The sequence below is a fragment of the Amia ocellicauda genome, chromosome 4 (genome assembly GCF_036373705.1).
Source record: "Amia ocellicauda isolate fAmiCal2 chromosome 4, fAmiCal2.hap1, whole genome shotgun sequence".
NCBI lineage: Eukaryota > Metazoa > Chordata > Actinopteri > Amiiformes > Amiidae > Amia > Amia ocellicauda.
The window spans coordinates 22,270,817-22,298,346 of NC_089853.1; the positions used below are offsets into that span (position 1 = coordinate 22,270,817).

At 37.0% G+C, this 27,530-nt stretch overlaps 1 protein-coding gene across 6 annotated transcripts in view; it reads left to right on the plus strand.

The window, feature by feature from the left end:
- Positions 1 to 27,530, plus strand: part of sema6d (semaphorin 6D) — a 45,362-nt gene that overhangs the window by 6,932 nt on the left and 10,900 nt on the right. For 4 of the 6 annotated variants that reach the window (XM_066701391.1, XM_066701395.1, XM_066701394.1 and 1 more), the window contains exons 1-8: positions 19,298 to 19,583; positions 24,986 to 25,148; positions 25,754 to 25,865; positions 26,062 to 26,122; positions 26,279 to 26,341; positions 26,446 to 26,547; positions 26,794 to 26,884; positions 27,188 to 27,307. In XM_066701391.1, coding sequence (XP_066557488.1) covers positions 25,037 to 25,148; positions 25,754 to 25,865; positions 26,062 to 26,122; positions 26,279 to 26,341; positions 26,446 to 26,547; positions 26,794 to 26,884; positions 27,188 to 27,307 — 661 coding nt within the window. In that variant the 5' untranslated portion in view covers positions 19,298 to 19,583; positions 24,986 to 25,036. Of the gene's footprint in view, positions 1 to 18,595; positions 18,818 to 19,297; positions 19,584 to 24,985; positions 25,149 to 25,753; positions 25,866 to 26,061; positions 26,123 to 26,278; positions 26,342 to 26,445; positions 26,548 to 26,793; positions 26,885 to 27,187; positions 27,308 to 27,530 lie in introns of those variants that run through there. The other 2 variants (XM_066701392.1, XM_066701393.1) reach the window with 2 other exon arrangements.

The following is a 27,530-nucleotide window of genomic DNA, read 5'->3' on the forward strand; positions in this document are numbered from 1 at the left end:
AGTTGTCACCATCGATCCCATTAGCCCAGATAACTAACTGCACCAAGCCAGGGCTGACTAAGCTTCCATGCTTAATCTGCACTGTCGCTCTTAGTTTGTGTTACCTTCTCTTTACTTTGTCACAATGGATGGAAAAAAGGAATATGCCATAGATATAATATATATATATTACACAATCTTTGGGTAGTAGATGTCATTCAGAATGTATATATATATATATATATATATATATATATATATACACATATGCTAATTAAGTATACAGTCAACATCCAAAGAGTACAGTGTAGTTAAGGTCAAAGGTGAGGGGACAGTGGATAAATCGGGACCAGTAGAATATAGCACACAAATACAGTCTGAGCGCTGGTTCATCACATGTAAAGAACTAGACACAATTAAACAGTCACCTTAAAGAAGACATACAGAATAATATTAATTGTATTATTAATAATAATTATGATTATATACAAATACACTACTTATGATTATATTTATTCATTACCATCGTAAACCTTGTATAATCCTATTATGTTCTGTCGTCCCGGAGCAGTGTCAAAGTGTCTGTACACTTTGACAACCTGAGCTCCTCCATTAATGAGGTTTTGTTTCTCCTGTTATACACTGTCAAGTCCCATTTATGGTTTCTACAGTCCAGAAGCAGCAATCCACTTTAGAAATCAGTGCCCTCAGCTACAGTTGCCTATCAATTGGTGTCTGTCTCCCTATGTACGACTGTGGGAAATACATGCATGCCATTTATTGACAAATCCAGATTTGGTTTTGAGACCTTCCTCAAACCATTATGCTTTTTTTTTTTTTTTTTTTTTTTTTTTTAATTCTCCTGCAAAATGAATATCTGAATATATTTTACTGTGTATTCCCTCGGGAACTAGCTATCTGTTCTTATTTTTGGGGGCAATAATGCCATTTGGAAGTATTCATGCTGCTTTCATGTCAGGGTTTCCTTTCATCAATCTAGATTTTATTTATTCACTAGTTCTTGCTAAGGTTACGTGGAATATCGGTGACTTTGCGTACTTTTCCAAAGCAGTGGGATAAATAGACGCATGTCAAGAAGTGGTGCTTAACCCAAAGGTTACATAAAAAGAGGTTACATAAAGCAAGCAAACAACAAACCGCAAGCTAAAAATACAAACTCACTCTTCTTATGAAGTAAATTATTAAAGGAGTAAGAACATTTAAAACTTCAGGTTAAGCCAAAACCATACAATGCATTTAAACCTCCAAAGAAAACACATTAAACTATATGGAGTAGTAAACTTTTTAAGAACAGGGTAATATTTCCCACAGCTATTTGTTTAACAATATACTGCTAGCCTTTTTGTAACTATATTATTTTGAACCATGTTATCCACTGTTTTACAGAATGTCTTTTTTTTTTTTTTAACAGTCTATTCCCGAAAAGGTACTCTTTCACCACCCTGATGCTTTTACTTCTATAAACTATGGGGGAGAGAGAATGAAAGAAGCCAAATTTACTGTATCAGGAATGTTTTCTCATGGTTTCTCAGGTATGGGGGGCATTCTAAACTGGGCTCTAGATCACAGTTAGAGGACTTCTACAAAACAGGTATAACACCATATCCACTGTCCCCTTCACTAAAGTGCAACACTATACTTACTTTATCGTCAAGTCTGCATATTTATTTCTCACTCTTGCTCTCACCACAGCAGGGTGTAAAACCCCTGCAACCCCAATTAAAATAAAGCCAGTATGAGCAAGTAATTTGCTTATTAGCAGCATTGTACACCAAACGGACCCCCAACTCTACAGCTGTTGAGGACTGCCTCCTGACAGATTGGCCAGGCCTGCCTAGCTCGAGGTTTGGCCCCTGTCTCTGGGAGAAGTGATGGATCCTTTATCCACAAACCGTGCTGTCCTGCCGTGAATCCTCAGATACCTTTCGCATTCAAAACTGGCAAGACTTCTTTATTAAACTTGGAGAGTTAAAGCGTGCATTTAAAACGGCTTTGATCTACTACTTCAGGATACATGCCAAGGAGAGCAACATGCATTATGAAAGGAACACTTTAATTTATTATATTCTACAAAAGAGGCAGGGAGATTTAAAGGATGTTTGCTGTGTTACAAATTCTTGTGAATTAGTTATAAGGCGTTGCAATGTAGCAAAAACTTCATGTGTAAACATGCATAAAACTACATTGCATGTTACAACGACCACCCTATCCTAGTTAAATTTGAGAATAAACCTTTTTTGGGTGTGTTAATAGCACTTCATGTTATGGTGAATGGTGTATTACCTTTTCACTGTAATTTTCTGCTTTCTCCTTGGGGCTATTTTATTACAAAATATAATTCATACTGGTCATAAGTATACAGGGTTTGATACTTTATGAGCTTACAGCATAAGCTTAAAATAAATTTCCACAGAGATCAAGTATTATTAATGTGTTTTGTTTTCCATAAAAGAGTTATGATGTTTTTATTGTTTTAAAAAAACACAGTTCATAAGTGCAGGGTATAATCAAGCAGTCTATCTAATTAAGTGATACAATATTCAAACAGCAAACAGCAAAGAGCAGGGAACAGCAGCACAGCAACGAAATATAAATTATAAATATATGTGCAGTTTCTCATGTGATGCATTTGTCTACAGTGATGCAGCTTTCCAGTTTTCCTCCTGAAATACAGTGACTAATCCTTCCAGGGGCAAAGAGTCTAGCCAGGTTGTTGAGTCCTTCAGCGCAGTGTTGGACAGTTACCAGAGAATCTCATTTTAATCCTCAGTTTAGTACATGTGTTTCTTACTAATAGTAATATATTCAGATGCATGCAGATGGTGTGGCATAATACCAACATTTAAATGCTTTCTGGCAAACATCTCCATTTCCATCATCTACAAAAGCTACATATCACAGCAGACATTTGTAGGGGGATTTAGGAGTAGAATCCAGCAACAAAGTTCAGATGATTTCAAAGGGTACATGCTTGCCATCATCCTGTCTGGGTCAGCCAAAAGAGAAGGTCACTTTGAACTAAACTTGAACAAAGTGAAATAAAATTGACTAAAATGAAGCAGCTTCAAAATATACAAACATAACCTTTCCTGGTTATGTACCAACTTCTGCAGTAGGCTTACGCTCAGAGGAACAGGTTATATACCAATATGTAAGTTGTGTGAACAGGATATTGTTAAGCAACTAACTAGAGTACTATTACTCCCTAAATGGCAAGCTTGCACAGAATGTCTGTGTCTCTTAAGATTGATAGAGAAAGAAAGCAGATCATTAATATTTTCTGTGAGTGGCCTGGGCCAAGCTTGACACAAACACTCAGGATTGACTCGGGTCAGGCTTCCCATGACTTTAATTGCAATCCATAAGTAGAAACTGCCACACAGGCTTTTTAACAGGCAGAGTCAGGCTTTTAGTTTAATATCTTTTGCCTCCCCTAGAAGCTTTTCTGGGTTCCATATGCAGAAAAAGTTCTGTAGGATAAACATCTGGTTTCAAACTTTACTCCTGTTGTATAGGGGACTGGGGTTTTGTAATATCAAAGGTGATCTACATGGCAGTTACAGAGCACACGGTAAAAGCAAGTGGATAAACAGAACTGGCCATGAATCAGGTTTTTGTCTCTGAGATTTGGCAAAACTGAGGAACCCCTATTACTGAAATGAATTTCCGTTTCATGTTGTAAAACTTACCATATATATATATATCTTTTTTTTTTTTTTTTTTTTTTTTTTTTTTTTAAAGAGGATGTGTTCTTGAAATGTATATAATTTTCAAAACCACCAATTTGAAAGCAGCGAGCCGCAGTGTTTGCTTGACCTAGACTTAAATTGGGAAATCATAAAACGCTTTATTTTATAAACTTCCTGTTCACTGCTGTATAAATAATTGACAGGCCTATGCTCTATGTAAGTGGCTGTAGTTCTAGACATCTGTTTATTTGTTTTAGTTGCTTAGGCCCGAATCAGAATTTTCCTAGATGTTTCACACGATACCTTCCTAACCCAAATACTCTATGAATGTAAGAGAGCTCAGTGACTGGTACTCTCTTGCCAAGAAATGATGGATCCCATGTGGCTTTCTACGTTCTGCATATTAACTAAAACCTTTTATCACATGCTCAATTTCCCCCCTTCAAGAGCCCTTAGGTGGGGCACCCAGCCCATTAATTGTATTTCGTGCAAGAATTTAAATATCACACTAGAACACGTCAAGACTACAGCTGTGCAAAAAGCTTGTTTGCACGAGAAGTATTAATTCCAGTCCATCCTACATGTGTGTTTAAAACTGAAGCGAGTCATTACAGGGGCACAAAATCACTTGTGCTGAATCTGCCTTCTGTGTAACGCATGGCTTAAAAAAAAACAGATGGCTCCACTAGTGCAAGCGTCTTTTGTGTTGCTTTTTGACCTTTAGAAAAGACATATTTAAAAATACTGCCCTGAAAAAATAATTTGCAGCAAACAATACAAATTGCGCTGGCTGCAGTGGAAGGCAGATTCCCATGCAGAATTAGCACACCATCTGCAGAGAGCATTTCACAGCATCTGGGGGTGGCTTCTATACAGCGTGAGTAAATAGTCCATAAAGAAGGCTGCCACTCTTTTTTACATGTAAATGAAAGTCATTTTGTTAAGGTCTAAAAAACTCTCAGGGGGGCTTGCACTGGCCATCTGAAAGCTGCTAAAGTACACAATAATTCTATCCTGTGAATACAACTAGCCTCGGATAAAGAGCTCAGCAAAGGATGTCAGGATGTCAGCTCATATTAAATTAGGAAGCATTGGTTACCCAGAGAAGCGTAAGACACAGTCCCATACGCTGTCTCTCCTCATTGAGCACATCTTCCCAGAGGAGGCCACATATCCAGATACGTGTTTATGTGCAGATCTGGCAGAATCCGTCTTAAGAAATTTAAGAACCTAAATTTTATGTTCTATAAAATTTAAGATTTGCATATAGTTCACTGCTAATTGGAACTAACTACCCCAAATGTTTATAAATATAGGCTGTAGAATGTATTCGCACCCTTCATTTGAAATAATGTTTTTCGGAGATGTATTTATTTTTTGTCAATAATGTTAATTAAACTAGAAATCAGGGGAAAGGCTCTGTGTAAATGTTGAAAGGCCATTCTTAACTTAGTTCTGTCCCCTGGAAGTTGAATCAGGGTTTAAAAAAAACTAAAACGATACACGTATTAATAAGTATTGTTTAATGAACAATATTGATTAAACTAAATAAATTGTCAAATCTTGTTTAAAATGAAGCATGACTACAACCATACATGAAAGTGTGGAATTAATGTAATATTTTTGGGTTATGTGCTTGTTTTTCCCACAGTTGTTGAAATATTTTTTATCAAGAGACTAATAATGATTCTCAAACGTATTTTCAGAAAAAGACCAGAATTATTTTAATTTCCTAGTTATTTAATTATGTGATATTAGTCATGAAAGTACAAACTTTTGTAATATATTTAAATATAGCATTAGGAACACAATGATTTTAAAACTTACTAAAGGCAATGACAGTGATTCTACAGTTCTATGGCTGAAAGTCATTATCAGCGATTGAGATCTTTTGAGTGCTTAAAAAACAAAAACAAGAAATCTTGAAAGGTACCCTAACCACTTGTGAACAGAGTAATTATTGTGCTGTCTGCCTTCAGGCAGTTATACAGTAGCAGGAGGCCAAGTCTCCGTTCAGAAGAAAGAATACAAGAGGGGTTGTGTTTCTCATCTTCAACAGCAATCACATTTAAATTAAACCAGAACCTAACAGGTAAACTGGCCTGCGATGGAAAAACATCCAAGCTCATCAGATGACCACACATGGGAGTCACACCTCACACACCAGGTGACGCACACACAGGTGCGTGTTCTGAATCACTGTCTGCAGCATCTGAACAACACCCTTCTGCCTCTCCCGCTTCACCTCCTACACCTTTCAGGATGTGACGTTTAAATGACTTAGAGACTCACACACTCAATAACCTCTTTTTAATTAAGCTTTCTTCCAGATCTTAACGCTTTAGCCAAAGACAATCAAAGAACAACTCTCTCTAATTGGATGGTGACTGGAACCTATATCAAATTCATCTTCTGACTCAAAACTGCAGTTATGTATAGCCACTCCTTTTGATTCAATCACAAGTGAATCTCTACAACAGACATGTCTAGTCTGAATCACAGATGCTCATTACTAAGCACAGTCTACCCTAGCATCACTTTTTGTAGTCTGCAAGAGGTGATACATTTGTCCTTGTTGGTTCGTCAAGAAAATAAGTGCAGCACAACCTGTATGTTAGTGACACACCATTCTACAGACTGAATATTTCAAAACATGCTAAATCTTTGTAGATGTTTGGGTTGTTTGTTTTGTTTTTAATTTCATTACATGTATTACTACATAAAATTGACTATTATTAATAACAGGGGGCAGCTGGATCTTAAATATATATATATATATATATATATATATATATATATATATATATATTTTTTTTTTTTTTTTCAGATAGCCTGCCTTATCAGAATAAATTATGTTTTTGAAGTATGTGATTTTTGAACATATTTTCCTAAAGAATATTATGTCGCTTTGATCAAACACACCGTAACACAAATCTGACACATGATAAAATGCACACACGTCTTCATAAATTAAAGAACATGTCTTTATAAATCAAAGTTGTCGTCGCAGAATAAAAAAAAAAAAAATTAAGTCACGGAAAGTTATTATAAGCTCCAACTAGAAAAATACATCCTGTCAGTATTTGGCATATGAATGCATAAGTCTTCTATAGTTTGTGATCAATAAGAACAGTGCTGCTGAAGCCCTACATAGCTACTGTGATTAAGTAACAGAAGTAGAAATGTTCCCATCACCACAGTGTGACAGCTTCATCCCTTTCCTTCCCCAAAACAAATACCCTTCTCAATTGATTTCAAAAATAAGATGCACTTTCACAAAGGATGCTGTGCTGCACTTGGGGTTTTCTACAATGTGCCTTGTCACAGAAAGAGCCACATTCAATCCATGGGCATTATGCATATGCCAAGATAATGACATGTTAAAAACAAAAAAAAGTATAGCAACTGTTGCATGAAATCAGGATAAGTTAGCTATTTTTTAAATTTCGTTAGTTGTAGTTATTCTTGGCAGTGCTGTTGCTGATTTTTGCATCTTGTACAACAGGAAGCTTTAAAAAATTCAAGAACTGCTTGTAAAGCAGGCATGAAAAATGTAATCATCTCATACAGAGAAAATGTCAAATGAAAACTCTTTATCCAGAGGAGGTATAATCAGATATATTTATACATTTAAATGAAAGTTTAGACAAATCACACAGTTTCAAGGAGATTATGGTATTGCAGTATACAAAATGATTGCTAATAAAACGTTAGCCTATAATACTCCTTGTGAAATGAACAAATTGACATCAGATAACCCATGTTCCTTCATACACATAGCTGGGTTTGTGTGCACACAGCAAATAAGCAGGTATTCTAAAAGTACAAATGGTAGAATAAGTAGTAGCTGGATCATAAGCTTTAAAAGTGCCCATAACACTGTGCCACACTTAAAGAAAAATAAAAAAATCAAGATTTTCAACTGTGTGCTTGTCCTACAGTCTCTTTCACCATTTTAACTAAAGTGTTTTAAAATTGCCCTGCAGAGTTCCCCCTTCAGTTGAGTTTGTGACGGTCAGAAAGTCTGCCATTTAATATACACAGACACAAGGCGACAAATTGGGTTGTGCAGCAAATGTAAACAACAAAGCAGTGGTTTGGCCAAGTCAGCAATGTTCTCATATATGGATAGTTTAAAAAAATGAATACTGCTGCATGTAATTGTAGGCGTTAGAGAATCAGTTTCGTGACATGCTATGTGGCAAATAAATAGTGGGATGCACATAATTCTACAAAAAAGCAAAGTTTTTTAAAACGAAATGAACTGAAGGAATTCAAAGGTCAAACAAAGGCAGCTAACCGCTGAAACACAGACCCTGTTGCCTTATCAGCACATAACAATTAGAGATGGAACTGAAGTACATGGAGCCATGAATCCTGTTCAGTCCTCTCATAAATGATTCCATTTAGTCTGGGAGAAGGCACAGCAGCACAATAGGATAGAAGGTTAACACCCTAAAGCTACTGCAAACTGCATCTGTGAATGGAAAATAATGGCACACATTTTCTGTCATATTAACAGCTGAATATTCATAGCATTTTAAATACCAAAGCAAAAGAATACCAACTACATTCAGTTCCAATTGAGGTAGTTGCCTGACGTGGAATGTTTTAACCAAAGGGGGGACCATGCATGAGGATTTAGTTAGCATGCAAGATGAAGCTTGTCCGTAGCCTGAAGTAAAAGATAAACTGTGGTGCTCAAGCATTTCACTGGTTTATCTTAGGAGCAAACCGCCAAATTAGGTGTTTATATTCTCTCCGTGGGGTGTAACTAATTCTTGTACAGTATTAAATATTAAATAAAAGTAAACAATTACTGAAGTTTCTTTATCATAATTGCTTATTTAGAAAAGAAGAGTGACGTTCAGAGTGTTTGCTGTAACCAAATCCTAAGTGCCAAACTCTCAAGACTCTGATTGTGAACAATCACAAATTACCCCCGGTTATTCTTACCTAGGTAAAAAAGCCATTAAGGTCTTTGAATCAAAACAGTTTGGGTGTATGCATTATCCTGGTTGCCATTCCATTATCAAATCAATATGGCATCACTTAGCATATGAATGTGCGAAACAGTGTGCAGCATGATGTAAACTATTCTTGTGGCTATTGTGAATACTCATGCCGGTCAAGCCCTGTTACTTTTGTTTGACTTTCCAAAGCTGTATGAGCTCAAGCTGTTTTTCTTCCTCCTCTGCTGAAGGCTTAAACTTAAAGCAGTTCTTGCTTTTTTAAATCACAATTTTAATTGAATTCACTGTGCAGTTGTTTAATTGCAAGGAAGGACCATTTTCAAAGGGAGGATTTTGTACCTTAGTGTCAGTTTCTTTCACTATGTTTATAAATAAATATATATTGTAATTCCATAACAAAATATATTTCCTGTCATAGGAGGAGAAAAAAAATACTAAATGGATACTTCTTCTTTAACACCACTTCAGAAATACCTCTGAGGAAATGTCAGGATAAAGTACTCCCAAGTTTTGTTACATAAAAAGCATTTCTGTTGTGGCTTAATACTCAACTATTATACTGCATTACAACGATGAGTCATTTTGGTGTCAGTGGTAAACTCTACAGAATATTTTGTTAGTTTGAATTTACTTATCTCCACTGCTCTTGTTCCAACATTTCATATGGAAAACTGTTCTACTGTTATGATGGGATTAGCCTGTTCACATGAACATAGATCATTTCTCATGAGAGAAAAAGTAGAAATAATGTTCTCTTTTATTATTGAACTATTGAATGCTTAGTTAAGTAAGAAAGTTCTTACAGTATTTTGTTCCACAGCAGAATCATTCATTACAAATAACTCACAAGCTTTATTTGCCTACCAAACTAAGAGCCAGGCAAAGTCAAACTCCATTTTCAGCCACAGCTGACAACTGCAGCTTTAGTGAAATTTAATACACCTTTCCTCAGCCAGCTTCCGGTATAATGGTCTGACTGTGCTGCCTTCTACTCCTACCAACATCTCTGCACATGGCTATCCAACAATGTTACCTCTAATAAACAGTGATAACTGAAAAAACGGTTACAACTCTTACAGGAATAATTACTTTGCCTTAATTACTTTTTTTTGTTCTATGTAGCAAACTGCTTTGTGAATCTTTTATTTTGGACTCAATTACAGGGTTAGGCACTCTTACAAATGTATAAACTGATCTTGTCAATTTAAAATCACTGTTAATAAAATCACTGAGCAAACCTTAAAGGACAAAATAAATAAAATAACACACACAATACCCACAGAGGCACCGTGATGCAGTCGTCATTGCAGGCCATATTTTACCTTGCTTTAAAATGAACATTTAAGAACAAGAAATACAGTGCAGCACATATTTCTTACTCGTCAGTCACAGGCAATATTAAAAACATGAATTAGTGGTGGGAGACATTGCTGGGAAATACAACCACTCCATAAGCATTTCATTCAGCGTGTTCACCATCACCCATTCAGTAACAGTAGCAAAATGCAGTGCTCTACATTCAGTAGATAAATCACAGCGTGCATGTTTATATTCCAAGTGACTTTACAGCCGTCCTGCAAGAACGTGCAGATATACGAATTATCTGTGACATACACTCATGATGGCTAAACATTGTACTCTGTGTTTCAGCAGTTACTGGGACGGTGCCTGAAAAAAAAAATGCTGAGAGTTGCTTGTGTTTTAATCTTTCTTAATAAACCCCTGATATTTCCATCCAGTGTGGTGTCAGATCACAGTATTCGCTGCAGCACAAGTGCAACCTTAGTTACAGAAAGCATTAATAATGATAAAAGACCTTTAATGTGATCAAGGCTAGTGTAAGTGTGTTGTGGTGGGTCAAAGGCATTTACACTGCAGTAGATGGAAACATTCATTTATTTTTAACCCTGCCACCGGTCTCTCAGATTTCCCTATTGGTCTTTGTTAATTAGGAATCTCATAATAAAAACCTGCTCCAGCATGTCTAATAGGGTGACCTGTTGAGACTGGATTACTGGCTCCAGTTGCTCTTGGCTTCCCTTATATCTGTAATAATAATAAAAAGGGTTTCTGCCCATCTGTACAGCCTCTACAATACTTTTAATGTACTGAGGGTATTCTTAATAAACAAAAACTATGGTCTACTGTATACTGATCATTACTGCAATAGGTGGTGAAAAAGTGAAGTGGAGATATGAAGCCAATGTTTCAACATCCTAGTCTCATCTGTTAAGACAACTGTGTTTGAAAAGGTACAAAGAGGATGGATGCAGGAGCCAAGGAGATTCCAGCAGTAGCCTTGTGATCCATCTTTATGAAGGGCTTCTCTTAAAGTCTTCACACTTTCATTTAAACGGTTTACACCTGGGCTGTGCTATGGAACGATGGACATTCCAGGCCTGCCCCCCAACCCCCTTCTTTTCTTAAGCGAGTAGTTAATGCTAATCACATATCAGCATTGTTCTCCTGTGTGCACAAGAAGCAAAGCTCACAAAGCACAGTGTGACATTCGAATGGCAATAGCTTCTCCATTTTGCATAGTTGGATTGCACATAGTAAGAGAAGTACTCGTACTTAACTTCAATTTCCCCAATGTGTATACCCCCCCAACTTTCAAACCACTGGATTAAATACGGATATGTAAACCCGGTAGAGTGCGAGCTGCTGCCACCTTTATTAACCAGGAAGGTCTGGTAGAAACTTGTATTGTGCAACACAGGTGTTGAGAGGGGAGTAGAAAGAAAGGAACTCCAGGGGCCTAGAGAAAGAAAAAAAAACAATATGACCAGTCTTTATTTCTAATAGTAAAAGTTAAAAGACAAACACATCCACACAGTCTGCAGAGGCGCCAGGGGGTCAGCCTCAAAAGTCCAGGGGCATCTGGCCCAGATAGAGAATGTCCCACACCTGAAGGAAAATCAAGACTTCAATCCACTAATAATAAAATCATAATTAAACCAATGATCAATACAATCAAAAACAATAGTGGAATTAAATACAAATCCTCAATATCCCAAAAAACACACATCAAATTAAACCCCAAAGACAGGCAAGAAGCATAATTAGTCCATGCCAAACCCCACCCCAGAAGATGCAGACAGCTACCCCCACACACCCTCGGCAGATCAACGTATTAACCCTCCTATTAGACAACCAATCCTGTTTCCTAACCAGTCACACTTCACATTCAGCTTCAAACAGAAAATAATTATTCAAGTAATAGCAATTACAAAATACCCATTTCAACAGCAGATGACCCAGTAGTTTTCAAAACAGCCTATGAAGTTTACCAAAATATAAAATGGTTATTAAAATATAGAATATGATTATTAGGGGATATCTAAAATCCAAGAACGACAGTCTCTGCCGAATTTCCCAATGTGAGAAACTCGTATCACTGGTATATAGACTATAACTCTGATATTGTTGGTCACTGAATAGCACAACCCAGTCATCCTCTGCTCATCTCCAGCCCGCACACCCCACTCCTGTCTCCCATAAGCACCAAGCGGTTCATTGTCATCTTGGTAGCACTTAGCTGAGCGTCAGGAGTATCCAGTCAAGTCTCAATTAATGTACAAAGGGGGAGTAAAACCACAGAAAGAAATCCATCAGACTCTACATACTTTCTTTCCTGGAGCAAAGGGGCTCTTAAAGTTAGGATTTAATAGCAGCCAAAACTACTACTATAACCCACGAGTGACAAACCCAATAAGGAATGCGGGATGAATCCCACACACTGGAGATTGCAGGTTCAGACCCAGCCTGTATTGCTCATCAACAAAGGATCAGAGTTCTAAGTGGTGTCAAAAAACTCTCTCATTGCCAACCAGACTGGGCAGGGTAAGGAAGACTGTGGAATTTGAGGCTTGCCACACAGCTGTAACCCTGGTCACTGCCTGAGCACAGATCCAGACAGGCAAGACCTCGGCCTGCAGCTGCTCCTCTGCCCTGTGGTTTGTGTTCCAGGCTTTAGAGCGAAAAGGAGAGTTCCTTAGGCATCGTTTCTCTGACCACTGATGTCTGTGTCTGCGTCTCCTCCAGAGAGAAGACTTCACAGTGGGGGGGGGCAATTCAGTTGTGGCAATACGAACAAGCAAAAAAAAAAAAAAAACACAAACAGGAGAGAGTACTTTGAGAGTAAGTAAACAGTCACCCATTTTTGACCGGCTTGAAATTAATCATTCAGAAGCTTGAAAATATGCTCCATTACTTTCCCTACTAGAAAATATCAGTCATGTTTCTAATAGCTATCCAATGCTTGAGTGTTGAAATTTCATTAGCATTCACTAACCACTGAATCACACCCTCCAAAAAATAAAAAACAAACACACCACAAACTGTTTATGAAGAACCACAGTTATGTCCTGCATTCCACTGATGAAGAACTATGTTGTGAAAGTAAAATACATAAATATGTTTAATAAAAACAATGGCATTTTAATACTTATTATGTACAATAAATACATTAAATTATGGAACCACTTTTTTAAAATAAACAAAATAGTAGTTTGAAATGTAATGTGGACAGGGGAACAGTTAACAGTAGAGTGGATGTAAGAATGTGATGATTTGGAAAACTGCATAGAATGCTTGATCTTGGTAAAATATATAAATAAGTTTAGGTATTTACTTATTTAAATATGTGTGCATTTTTTATGTTTTACTATATATACACAGAAGGATTTATTTTATTTTTTCTTTAAATGAGACCAGACAGAAGCAAAATTTTCAAAGGACAAGACACGGCCTGAAACATTGCCATATTATGTGACTATATTGGATTAAGATAATGGAATTTTAAATCTCCCATGAGGAAGAAACCAAAACATGGAAGACGTCTCATTCCTTCATGTATTTTATTGCAACACTTACTCATTATCGTAATACCTTTAATCCTATATGCCCATCCAAATGCATTATTTAAAAAAAGGCAGGCTGCTGCTTGTTATATTTTGGGTGGATGAGATTAGGATTGTCTGGATTATTACTGCAACACTGACCAAAAGTGTACTAATGGATTAAAACGGGTTCTGACACAGAGATTATATCCGTTTCTGCCTAAAATAAATCTCTTGCATTACACATACATTTGCATTGATTTTTAAAAAGCTATAATAACACTAGACAAAATAACATATGGGTATGGATTGTGAGAAATTGATTAATAAATAATGACCTGAAAAATGTATTCTTAAAGTACATTTTTTTAATGTCCCATGCCATTCGTTTTAATTTGAATTTGTTTCCTCTGCAAAATTGAAAAATAGCTTGAAACCATGCTGCATATCATAAAAATGATTTAAACTTCTGAATTAAAAGGGAAATGAGATGATTTGCAAAGCATACAGTCTCAATATAAACACATCATCATTGGTCTTGTGTAAATTAGTATAATGACCTACAGGGACAAAATGGAACAACACATATTTTGGTTTCTAATGTAGGTACATGTTTGAAAGGCTCTATTGGGGGAAGTGTGTAATTAACCTATGGACAACCCCTAAAGGATATATTAAACACATTCAAACTTGGAGACACTTTGGCAACTGAATACATCAGGATGGACTTATTCAAAATAAGTTTCCAATCTCGAATAAACTGCTTCTGTTATGGTTCCATACATTTAGAGAGCCCAAAAACTCTGATAAAGTACTGAAAATGTGTTTGAAGACCATTATCTGCCTGTACTGTAATTATAATGAAGTAGAGGAATTGGGCTTTGTTTCAACATGACAGCTTCTGATACAGAAAACAAATCTGGAAACATAAATCGAAAAGCAGCTTAAACTAGATACAAAACGTGCAAGGACACAAAATTCTTGGCTTCCTCAAAAAACTAGGTCACTTGGGTTACTGGCGAGTAAAATATTGATGGTACAAATGGAGCACGCCAATTCTTAATTTCATTTTGCACTGGTACTTGATGAGTCATACAGTTTGCTTCCAGCTGTACAACAATCCTAGCACATCTAAAAAGAATTTTACTAACGCTTTGGATGAAAATGTGAAAATTTCAGACATAACATAACAAATCTCAGTATTATTATTGCTGCAGTGGGTTGGGATGTACTGATCCCCAACAACTACAATGTCATTCTAAAATTGTTCTAGACGCAGGCCTTGAAATGGCCTTTCTAATTTGGCTGGTCATGGCTATAACTACGTGGCTGACTTCAACTGTTGCTGAAATATGCTGGGCTACAGATTTGCTGCAATTGTGGTACTCATTATTTTACAGATGCTACAATATGGATCCACTAGTGATTAATGAACAGGTTTACCCAAGGCTCCTGATCCCCTAGCAAAGACTGTTTAGACTGGGCCTCAGAAATGAGATTGAATTGTTGTAAGAAGTGGCGTGGCCCACTATTCAATTGCAGGAACGTGCGATAAGGAGCGTATACAGTGGTAAATCACAAACGAAAACTTCTGTAGGGCAAAGTCTAGAAAGCACAATAAGAAGAGAAATATGTGGAGTTCGAAGGTCTGTCACGTAGCGAGTGTGTTCATACTTGTATGAACGTAGACAATTCCTGCTGATTAAATATCTTGAAAACTCTGATTCATGAAGTGACGCTACTGTTTCAGCCCGTCCTGCTCTGATGCAATTTTAAAGTGATGGCCCTTATATTTATCTCCATGACAACCAAAGTCCCTATACCACAGGATAGAAAATCAATGTTTTTTAGACATCATCATCTTTAACCCAGAGATCCACTTGTGGTATGTATTACAATTCAAAACACAGGCTAGACAGGATTTTCCCCAAAGAAGAATAGGAATAGGTTTAGGATTACATAATAGATGGCAGTTATATATGATACACTGAATAAATTGATTCATTTCTGTTAAATAATGCCTTACCTAAGTCTGTATGCAACTTTAGTGTACAGCAGAACAACAGTTTTTAATCTTTAAACCTGTTTCATTAACATGTATATAATCATGTAAAAATAAAAAGCTACATGAAATAGATTATATACATTATCATATACAGTACATATACACAAACTATTTGGTCTTATATATTTTACAGCAGATCCTAGTCAAGTTGGGTGGCTTGACTGACAAAGTGGCTCCGACAAGAACTCCTCTGATTGATTAAGAACCTATTTTCACACTTTACTGAACCGTGGTCCATTTGTCACGTGTCATGTGTGCTAAACTGCTCAAACTCCATCACCAGACCATCTGCAGTGACATTCCATACTTGTAAATCAGGGTGAGGCCTTTAAACCTCTCCTGAGAAATGCAGGCCCTGGACTAAATGCTTCAGGAGGTCCTGTCCTGGTTTTGGTTTGCTCCCTGAGGGGCACTAAAGCCAGGACCACCAGGGCCAGTTTGTCACCTTACTCCTCCACAATTAAATACAGATGCTATCCCTATGCCCTCGCAGAGCACATTAAAATGCACTGTCTTAAAATACTAACATTAAATTATGAACATAACAACTGACAACTGATGCTTCTAAATACATTTCTGTTATTTGTATAATTGCAAATAATCAGACTTCATTTCACAAAGTGGGAATTCCTCAATCCATTAAATGATTTCCTTGTACTCCAATATAAATGATTAGTGTGGGCAAGCGGGCTCCACAGCCAGGTCCAGTGGGTGTTGGCTCTTTTGTATTGGTGACAGTTCGAACCACCAGGAACTTAACCACAGAGATGCAGATGCATTGTCTGTTGAGCTTACTTCAATTCATGCTAGTTAAAGACAAAAGAATATGCTGCATGTACTTAGAACATATCTCTGAAGTGCTATTCTCATTCAAATAATAATTATAATTAGAGTTTTAATACATCACAGAGCTCCCATCATTACCACGCGATTGCTTGCCCCCAGTTGTGTAACATTCTTTTCAATCATTTTCACTTTTTTGCATACTTCAATTAGTACATGGTAAAATAGACTTAATGAGGTTGCAAGGTAATTCCTCTTTAACAACATTCTCAGGGGGAAAAAAAGGCATTCAAAAAAACGGGGGCTCCTCAGAACGGGTTTTACAGTTATTATGGCTTGGATGTACTGTTGGCAGCCATTACAGCTTGGTGCCCATACCTGACTCTTGCCACAATACTGTTACAGATATCTACAATATTACGGCAGCATTCATCCTTTGAAGCCTTTCATCCTTCTGCATTTCTTTTCTTTTCTTTTAATGTTGTTGTCTTATTAAATATATATTTCTGATCATTTGATTTGTCCTCAGTAAACATACAACTGTCTGGATGGATTTTTATCTGGCAAATCGGCATAGTGCTGCTGATTTGAAATATTATTGTCCCATTACTCCAGGCCTACTCAAGCTCTACTGTTATAAATGTCCAACATTATAGTACCCTCTTAAACACTGAATGAACAGTTCCATGCAGCTGTGTATCGTGAACTTACTGATTGCATGCTCCATATATATATATATATATATATACACACACACACATACAAACTATATATAAAATGCAACTACCCTTATGGTATGTTCATTATATTTGAATAAGCTATTATTTCAAATGCCTACAAATTTTATTTTAGGACATCACTAAGCAGCTGCATTATGCACAAACAGCATAATGAGCTGGTCTGTTAATATTGATTGCAAACTGCAAAGCTATGCAATTTGTCAAAACAGGTTTTCAGAGGGTTTGAGGGATAAAAAAAACAATCCTCCTACAAAAAATAAATAAATAAATACTGTGGATCCTTCTTGGAAACTGATTTTCAGCAATTTAATTTGTATTCTGTGATGGAGTTGACTAAGGTCAACGCTGTTGAAGTAAAAAAAAATATATATATATATATATATCCGTTTTCTGATTATAGTCCTATAATGTAATGTAAGAAAACAAAACAGGTTTGTGAGACTATGATTAAGATTTATATTAATTAGTAAACAATGGTCACGTCATCAGCGAGCCTGCTGAAATATTTAGTCTCTTTAGTGTGGGTGCTGACAGGTAGAGGTCCTTCTTATGCTCAAGATATTATATTCGTTTACATTTATTATAAACCTAATAGATTTCAGCAACTTGTCGATGCTTGTTGCATTTTTCTTTCTTCTTCTTAACGAGGAGCTTTGATTTACTTTTAAATTGGCACCATTCCCACAGTAGACAAAGAATATACGTGGTAAATTTGATGATGGTTAAAAGTACAATATATGTTTAATCACCTGCTTAAATACCCAATCTTAGGCAAACAGCGTTATCACGCAGAATGCTGAGCCTTATTTGTGGTTATGCGCAAAGTTCTCACCCTTTGCCAGCACAGAAAGTTTAACTCACCTCTGGCCATTAATTAGCATTGAATAAAGACACTAATTTTATTAGAACTACAACCAGATTTCTTTCATTCATAACAAATGAAAGTTGTCCTCTTTATTACACCTACTCAATTACACGAACTAATAAAACGTAATTACTAGTGTTGTAAAGAATTCAAGACGCATTTACTACTTTAGATCAAAATGCATAGATTTCTCTTAAGATACAACACTGCATTTTTCTCCTTAGAAACTGCTGGTAAAAGGTTTAGTGAAGGAAAATAAAGTAGTTCGCACAGATACTGCGTGGCTACAGATCTAGCAGTGGAAATGACCAGCGCCAGGAGATCGCACAGGATTTATAGGTTTTGGCAGTATCTGAATGTCTGAGTCTGAACCATTGAAAAAAGGGGCTCCTCCGTGGCCGCTGCACATCATCCCCACTGAAAACAAATCTGTTAAAGATTTTACAGCATGCTTATTTGAGATGGGGGATGGGTACAGAGCGGGGGATACTGGGTCACCATGATCTGGGGGCCTCACTACTGAGAGAGAGAGAGAGAGAGAGAGAGAGAGAGAGAGAGAGAGAGAGAGAGAGAGAGAGAGAGAGAGAGAGAGAGAGAGAGCAGTCAAGCAGGGAGAGAAGCCAAAATCCACATCTAGAGAGAGAGCACAAGAGAAAGGGCTGGGGGAGGGACCCCAGGCAGAGCCCGGCTTATTGGTAGGCAGCCCGGCTGCTCTCTTGATGGATTGACTCGCGATGGATCGAGTTACACCATTTGCTGTGGATCAGTTTGTTTTTCTCCTGGCTTATTCCACTGCAAGAAGTTTGGAAGATTTCGTTTGTGGGACTATTAATAAGGATATACAACACCGATCCAGATGAGGTGAGTCGCATCTTTTGGAAAGCAAGCAGTACTTCAGCACTGAGAACTAATGCGCTACAAAAACAGCACAAAAGCAACACAAATCCTGCGTTACCTGGGGGAGACTGAAGCGCAGTGTTTGCCGACTCAGTTGCAGGACTAGTGCAGAAAGCTTTTAAACACAGCCCACTAGGGTTGTGCGTGTGAAGTGCAAAAATAGTACCCGAAGAGCTATTTTTATTCCCGGGCTCAGTGATGCAGGTACTGTTTTCATTCCTGCATTGCTTTCACTGAAATAATTATCTTACAATCTTTGCGTTGTGTTCAATCTTGCTCGTATCCTTAAGTGAGTTCTCCCTGCCAGAGCGCTGTTCAGCCACTTGTTTGTTGTGTTCAGGGTTTGTAAAGTTAATGACGGCTGGGGGGGTGGTAAGGAAAGGGGGAGGGGGCTTCCTTGGTGCCATTTGATCGGTCTTGAGCTTTGAAGATCAGATCAGAAAGCTTAAAGCCGGGCCTAAGAGCGGATAGATTGGCGAGTCAGCAGGAACGTACTCCTTTCGTGGCATTGGAATTACATTGTTTCTGTATTTTATTTTATTTTATTTTGTATTCATATCTGGCTACATACACAAGTGGACCACGGTTCTGAAATCGTGGAGCAGGAATGCATTTCAGAAGTGACCCGTTTATTCAGTGGATTTATAATAGAGGGGCATCGGACTTGTGGATCTAAAATTATAGAGCAGCATCTGGGCAGCAGTTTCCACGCATGTTGACAAACTTCAAGGTAGGATGAAAGGAGCGGATCGCTGTGTCTATGTATCAAGTCTGTTTGCTTTTTAAAGTCTGTTACATTTCATAAACGTTGTGTCGGTCAGATGCGCGCAATAATTGGTTTCATTATGGCTACAAAATTGTTTCCTTTTCGACGGGGATGCACTGCAGATCAGTACAATACATGTCTGCAATAGTTACACTTTCTTCTACATACGGATGACTGGAGAAATTGATTAATCTAATGTGATCATGTTTAAGTGTGTAATACTGGTACTTCATTATGTTGTATGGTTCTTTTGCACTGGTCACAAGTTGCATTTTTCGTGGAAATGAATGCCTGTGCATTGAAGAGATCGGTCGGGAACATTGTATACCTTACTGTCAAGCTGTAGTTTGGAGGAATTTATTTTTCTAGATATCCCGTCTAGCGCTTCAAATGACGATTGTGCGTGTGTGTGAATTTAAATTGCTGGTGTACATTAACACGACCGTTGTACATGAATGTATTTAAGATCTGTCTTAATCCATGAAGTAAAGTACGGGATTCTATGTTGAATGGATGCGGGGTTTAAAACCCTACCGGGTAGAGTTACAGTACTCTGAGCAGGGTGGCTAAGTCTGGGTTGGTTGATGATTTTTCTTCTTCTATGCCTTTTTCATACACATTATGAATTCGGCCTGTTTAGATGAAAATGTACTTCAGCGACAGTCGTTTTCAGCGTTTGTTTTATTTTAAAATAATTCATTAAACGACTATTCCATTAATTAAACGTGTGATTAAAAATGTGTATATATGCGATATGCAAGAACTCGATATGTCTGAAATAGCCGGCCAGGTGAAAACTGGTGGTTAAGCTATTCTCTATATACGGTGGCATCATTGTACATCTTGCAGACGCTGTTGCATTAAACAGTGTTTTCACCCGTTGAGAGGTTATTCGGGGTTCCGGTCAACATTGGTGTAGTTCAGTAATGAAGTTTGATACAGCAGAATAATCTCTTTAACACCAAGTAAGCTTAAATTAAGAGAGCCCCGATGTGTCTGCAGAAATAATTGTTTCACAGTGGTAAAGGCTATAATGTATTTTTTCCTACACAGGGAGCCCACTGATTCATATATGCATATTGTTTCCAAGACTTTAACAGTGCAACAGTCTTGTTTAAAACCAATGCCCATCCCCCAAAGTCTACAGCAGCAGATGAATCAATCCATTTGCTGGCTGCCTATTACCTTTTGTCACTTTTGCTGCTCCCAAATCTTTGTTCTTGTTTGCATTTGAAATGGTCTGAAGGAATTAACCCACGGATCAATAGTAAATGCTTCACTTATTTGAGCCATAAAAAAGGCTATTGTAAGACATTTTACATTAGTTATCTTTGCTCTATTATCTGTAATGTTTACAGTTCATGCGCTTACTAACATTTTTAAACATGGTAAAACATGACAATTTTAAATCGTATAAGCCTATATGTCAGAAAATCCAACAGTGTATTTTAATTTGATGATATGACAGCCAAACTCTGCTCCACTGCCAGATATTTTAGACAATGTAATTTGATCTGGCTGTGGAACAGAGGAATCATTAAATCTATGTAAAAAGTGCAATCTGCATAAAACAATTAAAACTTTGGGTGCATTTGAAGCTCTGTTTCAAGTCACACCGTTTACAATATGTCATTTGTAGTAAAAACCTTTTACTGTGTTAAAAAAGCAATATAGATTCATAAAATAAATGTTATCTGGTGTGTATTTATATATGTATCTTTATTTGCAACTGGTTAATTTAGCAGTCCCTTATATTCAAAACTGGATATATGTATCTACTGGATTTATTGTATCCACTTGACAGTAAGAGGACACACATGTTTTAAAGGTTATTTAAATCATTGCAGAATAAGCATTAGTTTCAGAGGTAGTTTAGTTTGAGTGAATTAATTTATTGAAATACTTGGATCTGGATAAAGTGTTGTTTAATTATTATCTGAAATAAAATGAAAAAATATGAATTTACAAAATGTTAACCTTGGGGGAAAAGTATTGAAATGTAGGACCCTATTTACCTCAAATGTTTTAATTAACTTACTTTTTACCTCTGAAGTTCATGTGGCTTTATGAGGAGTTTCCTCAGAGGAGCAGACTGATGTTTCAATATATTTTTTAGGTTAGACAGCTGTTCTATTACAGTTCATTTGGAGATACAACTACACAGGTCATTCGTACAGATCCCGTGTTAAACACCAATAACTGCACACTGCTGCTTCACAAAAGAATATATTTAAGTAACCTCAGAGATTACATTTGCTCTGTGCATTTAAGATATTGGGCTTGTTTATTCTATTACCTCTTTGCCACACCTATTGTTAACCAGCCAAGATTAGCATTTTAACAACCCCAAAGTGAACTTCTCCTATTCTTACGAGCCCGAACGCTATGTACGTATCATCAATCATCCTGTCTTTGACCACAACAGGCAACTGGGTCCATAATCATTTGAAGCCTCACAGAGATCATCAGACTGTTAACAACACAGCTGGCTACAGCAGTTTTTTTTTCTACTTCTTCCACACCACTGGTAACATTGTGAGTTTATGGTTACTAAAGTTAACACCCAGAACATGAAGTTTGTATTGTGTGACTTGCCTGGCTTTTCTCAGATCCTATTCGCTAGACACACCTGCAAGCCGAATTACTTTGGGGTGTTTTGAAAATGGTTGTTGCTGTGAAAAGGCAGTTTTCTGTTTCAGAGTTCACACAAAGGAGGGAGGGAACATGATTGTTTTTTAGCAGAAATCCATCTCGTGCCAGTAAATTTAAAGCAACAAGTTCCAACTCTTCACTCTAATCTTTAAAGAAATAGTACAAGATTAAGTGGCATTAATATTTAAGTAGTAAATAACGTATTATGCAGGATTTGTAGTCGTCCAGCTTAAACAGAAGCAGAGGTTCGCACACGGGAGAGAGGCATTTCAACAGCTTTTATTTTTTTATTTTCTTACAATAAATCGATAAAGTACATCCAGCTTAGCAGTATTTAGTCTTTATCCTACACTAAATCATCCCATTCTACTGCACAAAAGTATGAGGCCGGAAACCCCATTTACCACTTATCAGTTTCCATGTTCTGCCGTTATACTACACAGCATGGTACAGGATGGCAAAAAAAGTGACCCAAGAAATTACGGCTATTGTGCAGTCATGTGGAGCAATCAGGTTGCTGGAGATATACAATGACACATTGCGTTCATGTTTAGGGGCCATTCATCACAAACAAATAAAACTGCCCCAAGCCTGCAGTTCCTCAAAACAAAAAAACATATGCACAAAAATAGATATGTTGCCAATAGTAATGTTTTGAAGCACTATATTCTACACGTTCAGAAATGAAGCCGGTGTAATTGGTGAAAGAAAGGAGAGAGACTGCATGATTGCAGAGTACTAAAATAAAAACAAAGTAGATCTGCTCGGCACTCTGTGGAAAAATGTTAAATGCTTACATGTTGCGTGACTAGCACACTGCCTGCATTTCAGAACATGCCCAGGCCTACTCACTGGAGGGTAAGAATAAGAAACCGTACAAAGAAATTCAATAATAATAATAAAAAAAAGGTTTACTTCCTGCAGCCCGGATAGTTGAAGTAGCTTTTGACCTTTGTTTGTGTTGTACTTTATTGCCATTGAGTCATGTAATCTAGTTTAAACTCTTTTTTTTTTTGTCCTGTTTTGCAAAACATAGGGGATAATTGCAGTGTACTCACGATAACTCATGTTTTACGAGTAGTGAATACAAATTATGTCAGTGGGACCTTGTGATGACAGGATGTATGTCCTGTTAAGTTCCAGCAGTATTATTGCAAACTTTCCCTGGCTGCAAAAATCTGAGAGAGCTGTTTCTTTAAATATAAAAAAAACAAGGCTTTCAAAAATGAAAGCAAAATTGGTGGGACTGTGGTCTGACCATCACTCTACAATACTTATTGATCTCTCCTTTAATACATTAGCATTCCCTTATGTATGGTTATTGCTGGTACTGTTAAACCAGTTTAAATGTATGAGTTGCTGACAGCTGCAATTCTTTATACATCTACAATGCATTTCAAACTTCATTACTAAGCATGAAAGACATTTCCAATGCTGTAGTATCCTGTCAAATTACAGTTTAAATAACTAGAGTTATTTGTGGTATCGAAATCATGTGGTCTTAATTGTAAGAACTTAATTTTTCCTTTGAAAACTTGCATTGAATGAATAAATAGCAATCTTCCATAGAGGGTTTTGCATCATCAAAAGTTATAATAGCTTGTTGTATAAAGTACTTAATCAACCATGTCCGGTTTGGAGTGGAGAACTGTAATTACAGACATGATAGCAATGCTAATTTGGTAACAAACAGGGACCAGAAGCCGCACTAGATCGAATGTGGAATAGCCACTGCAGCTTTTTCAGCACGCTCACATTAAACAGAATTGTGCTTCAGCGCCGATAAAAAGCTATTAATGTTGACTTTCTACAGATTTATGAGGTGAATCTCTTCTATTTCCTCTTTTCGAAACTATCAGTATTCCTCACAGATACAAAAGCTTGGAGCAGGTGTACGACAGGGAAGATTGAAAAATTGTCAATATTGGTGACAGGCTGTAGCGGAAAGGGGTACTAGTCAGCAAAGCACAGGAGCTACCTTTGTGTGGTGTTCTGTATGCTGCTTGTTCGCCCGTATCCCTGACGGTTTGTTGTCCCTGAGTAAACTGTTTATATGCATTCAAGCACTACCAACATCAATAATTTGTTTGGCTTATAAATATTTGACTCTAAAATGTTCATTAATATCAATGCATTTACCTAACCGTGGATTTGAACAGCCACCTGTAATATTTTCTAACTAAAAGGAATTACGAGTGCTCCTTGGGGAGACGTGAGTTAATGTGCTCAGGTCACTCCTCAGCGCTTTAAATCTTTGTCGCTCGATAAATAAATAACCATAATGGCAATTTTGTTTTCTACTCAACCACTGCAAACTAAAGAGGGTATACACAGCTATATGAAAAAATCCTGCTTCATCATGTTTGCAGTGTGCAGAAGTGCCCCAGTGCCAGTTCCACATATGTGTGTGCCTCATTTGCTGGTGGGTTCATTGAAATGTAGACTGGTGCCCATTTTCTTAACCTTTAGAGTGTTCCAGATTTAGCAATAGTCAGTCACCAATTACTGACACTGAAAGCTCAGCAAAAAATTTGCATGTGTCAACACAGCAAGTAAAAATGGTAATTAGGGTTGTCAAAAAGCAGGCTCTACACCACAAATATGCTTGGGTTTTAACAGTGTGTAGAAAGAAGGCTGTAACAATGAGATAAGTGGTGGTTATAAAAAATAAATAAATAAAAAGACTCAATATGGTTGATGTTTGTGTCTTCCAGGTAACATCTACATTTACTGAAAACAGGAAGTATTGACTTTCTGTGTCAATCATGGGACGGAGGGTACAGTTGTTTCTCAGTTTGGTGCTTCTTGCAGCCTCACGCCTTCAAGCGGTCAGCTTTCCTGAAGATGATGAGCCGATTGACACTGTAGACTATCACTGTAAGTTCTGTGCACAGGCGTCTAAATCAAACAATTTTTTTTTTGCCCGGCACTCAATCACATTTTGTAATGCGGTCTCGTATTTCAGTAATCCTTTATTAGCGCCAACCAAGATAGCTGGAGGGGCTATTGTTTTATTTGAATGTGCTAATATATTCTAAACAAGCATGTCTCATGCCAGCAAATAATCCAACAGGAGGTGTGCAGGTAGAATTTAGTACCCACCACATTTTTTTCCAGATGTACTTCCATCACTATATATATATATATATATATATATATATTTTTTTTTTTTTTTTTAAGATTATGCTCAGCCGTGTGCATGAATACAAAATAATGCAGCCCCTTGTCAGTCTGAGGATCAAGTGGACTTAAAAGATGCTAAGTTTTTCTGTGATTTACTGTGAGAAAATACAAAAATCTGCTGACACAGTTTATATGAGCATTCAGACTGCTTCTGTGTTATATTCTTTAATATTCATTACATTACACAGGGATTTAGTTTTAAGCCATTATACATGGCATATATACAGTTAATCAATACTCCATATCGATTGTGGTGCTCCATAATCCCAAATAATGCTGTAACTCATTTCTTCTTGCAGATTCAAGGCAATATCCTGTATTTAGAGGGCGCCCTTCAGGCAATGAATCCCAGCACAGACTGGACTTTCAGCTGATGATAAAAATCCAAGACACACTTTTCATAGCTGGCAGGTAAATCTTTAAACAACTCTTAATTGTATTGGATGAGGAAATTTCTATGCAATAATATATACAGGAAATATTGATTTAAACGAAGATTTAAGTCATATGGCAGGTTGCAGAGTGATGACTTCGGGAAACATTTAATGTAATCATTGTTTCATGTGTGTTAATGCAGTTAATTTCCCTTTTTGTTTTCATCAATTAGAGACCAGGTGTACTCTGTAAGTTTGAGAGAGTCGTACAGGAATGAAATCGTCCCCTACAGGGTAAGTGTACTAAATAACTGGTATGCCATTGGTTATGTTGGTAATATATACAGAACTTTAACCTTTGTTTTATTATTTTTTTAAGAAAGGTATAAGTGGCTGGTAGAATTAGTGTCAAGAAGAATATTAAAACTTGTTTGTCCTTCTCATTTACAGAAATTAACATGGAGATCAGGTCAAGCAGACAGGGAAACCTGTGCTATGAAAGGAAAACACAGAGTAAGATTTCAATTGTCTTTTTAGACCTATTTTGAAGTTGTCATTTTTTCCTGAAACTGACTTTAATTGACTGATTTTATTTTTGTCTCTTCCCTTTTTTAAAGGATGAGTGCCATAATTTTATAAAAGTTTTAGTTCCCAGAAATGATGATCTGGTATTCATCTGTGGCACCAATGGTTTCAACCCCATGTGCAGATACTACAGGGTAAGTACATGCCATCAGCTGCTTTTCTCCCTCCTTTATTAACATATTTCTATTAATATTTAACACTTTGAAGAAGAGCATAACCTTCCTTGCTTCTCTTTTGGTTATTTTGGAATATGTGAACAACTTGTGAAAATGTAAACATGCATTTATTCTGTTAGATTAAAAAAATAAATAATGAAGTAATTGTGTAAATGTACTGGGTATGCATTGCATTACAATTATTCTGCTGTATTTCTGATTCAGCTCGATAACCTGGAATTCGACGGTGAAGAAATCAGTGGTTTGGCAAGGTGCCCGTTTGATGCCAAACAGACCAATGTTGCCCTCTTTGCTGGTACGAAAACCTTCCAGATAAAAAGTCAAAATGATCAATGGCTGTTTTAGTGCTGTGGGGGTTTAGGATGAAATTCTGAAGGCTCAGTGAGTGCCAAGGCTGATCAGAAACATTATTAATCATATTTTTTATTAAAATGAGCCGTGCAGTGGTGTCCATAGCAACATAGCTCTGCAAGTGTCACAGTTAATAACACACACGCTTTTTTAATATAAGCTAGTTATTACCCAAATAATTGTCCAAAATAAACATCACAGTTTTACAGAGAGTGTGTTTGACCTTTTCCTGTATGTGTTCCTGCAGATGGCAAGCTGTACTCTGCAACCGTGGCAGACTTCCTGGCCAGCGATGCTGTCATTTACCGTAGCATGGGTGATGGCTCAGCCCTGAGAACAATCAAATATGACTCCAAGTGGCTGAAAGGTGAAGATCATTTCTGCAAATCAGGATTTCAGAATAATAATCTCTTATGATTTTTAACTAGTTAGAGTTCCTGTTTGGATATGTATTACCATGTTAACATGATGTATTATTATTAAAGTTATAGGTAACTATTGTTTTCCTGCCACAAATCACATCTAAATATTTTAAGAGGGAAACCTATCTTGCAAAACCTGTTGTTATTCTTCAGTGATCCCCTATTGTT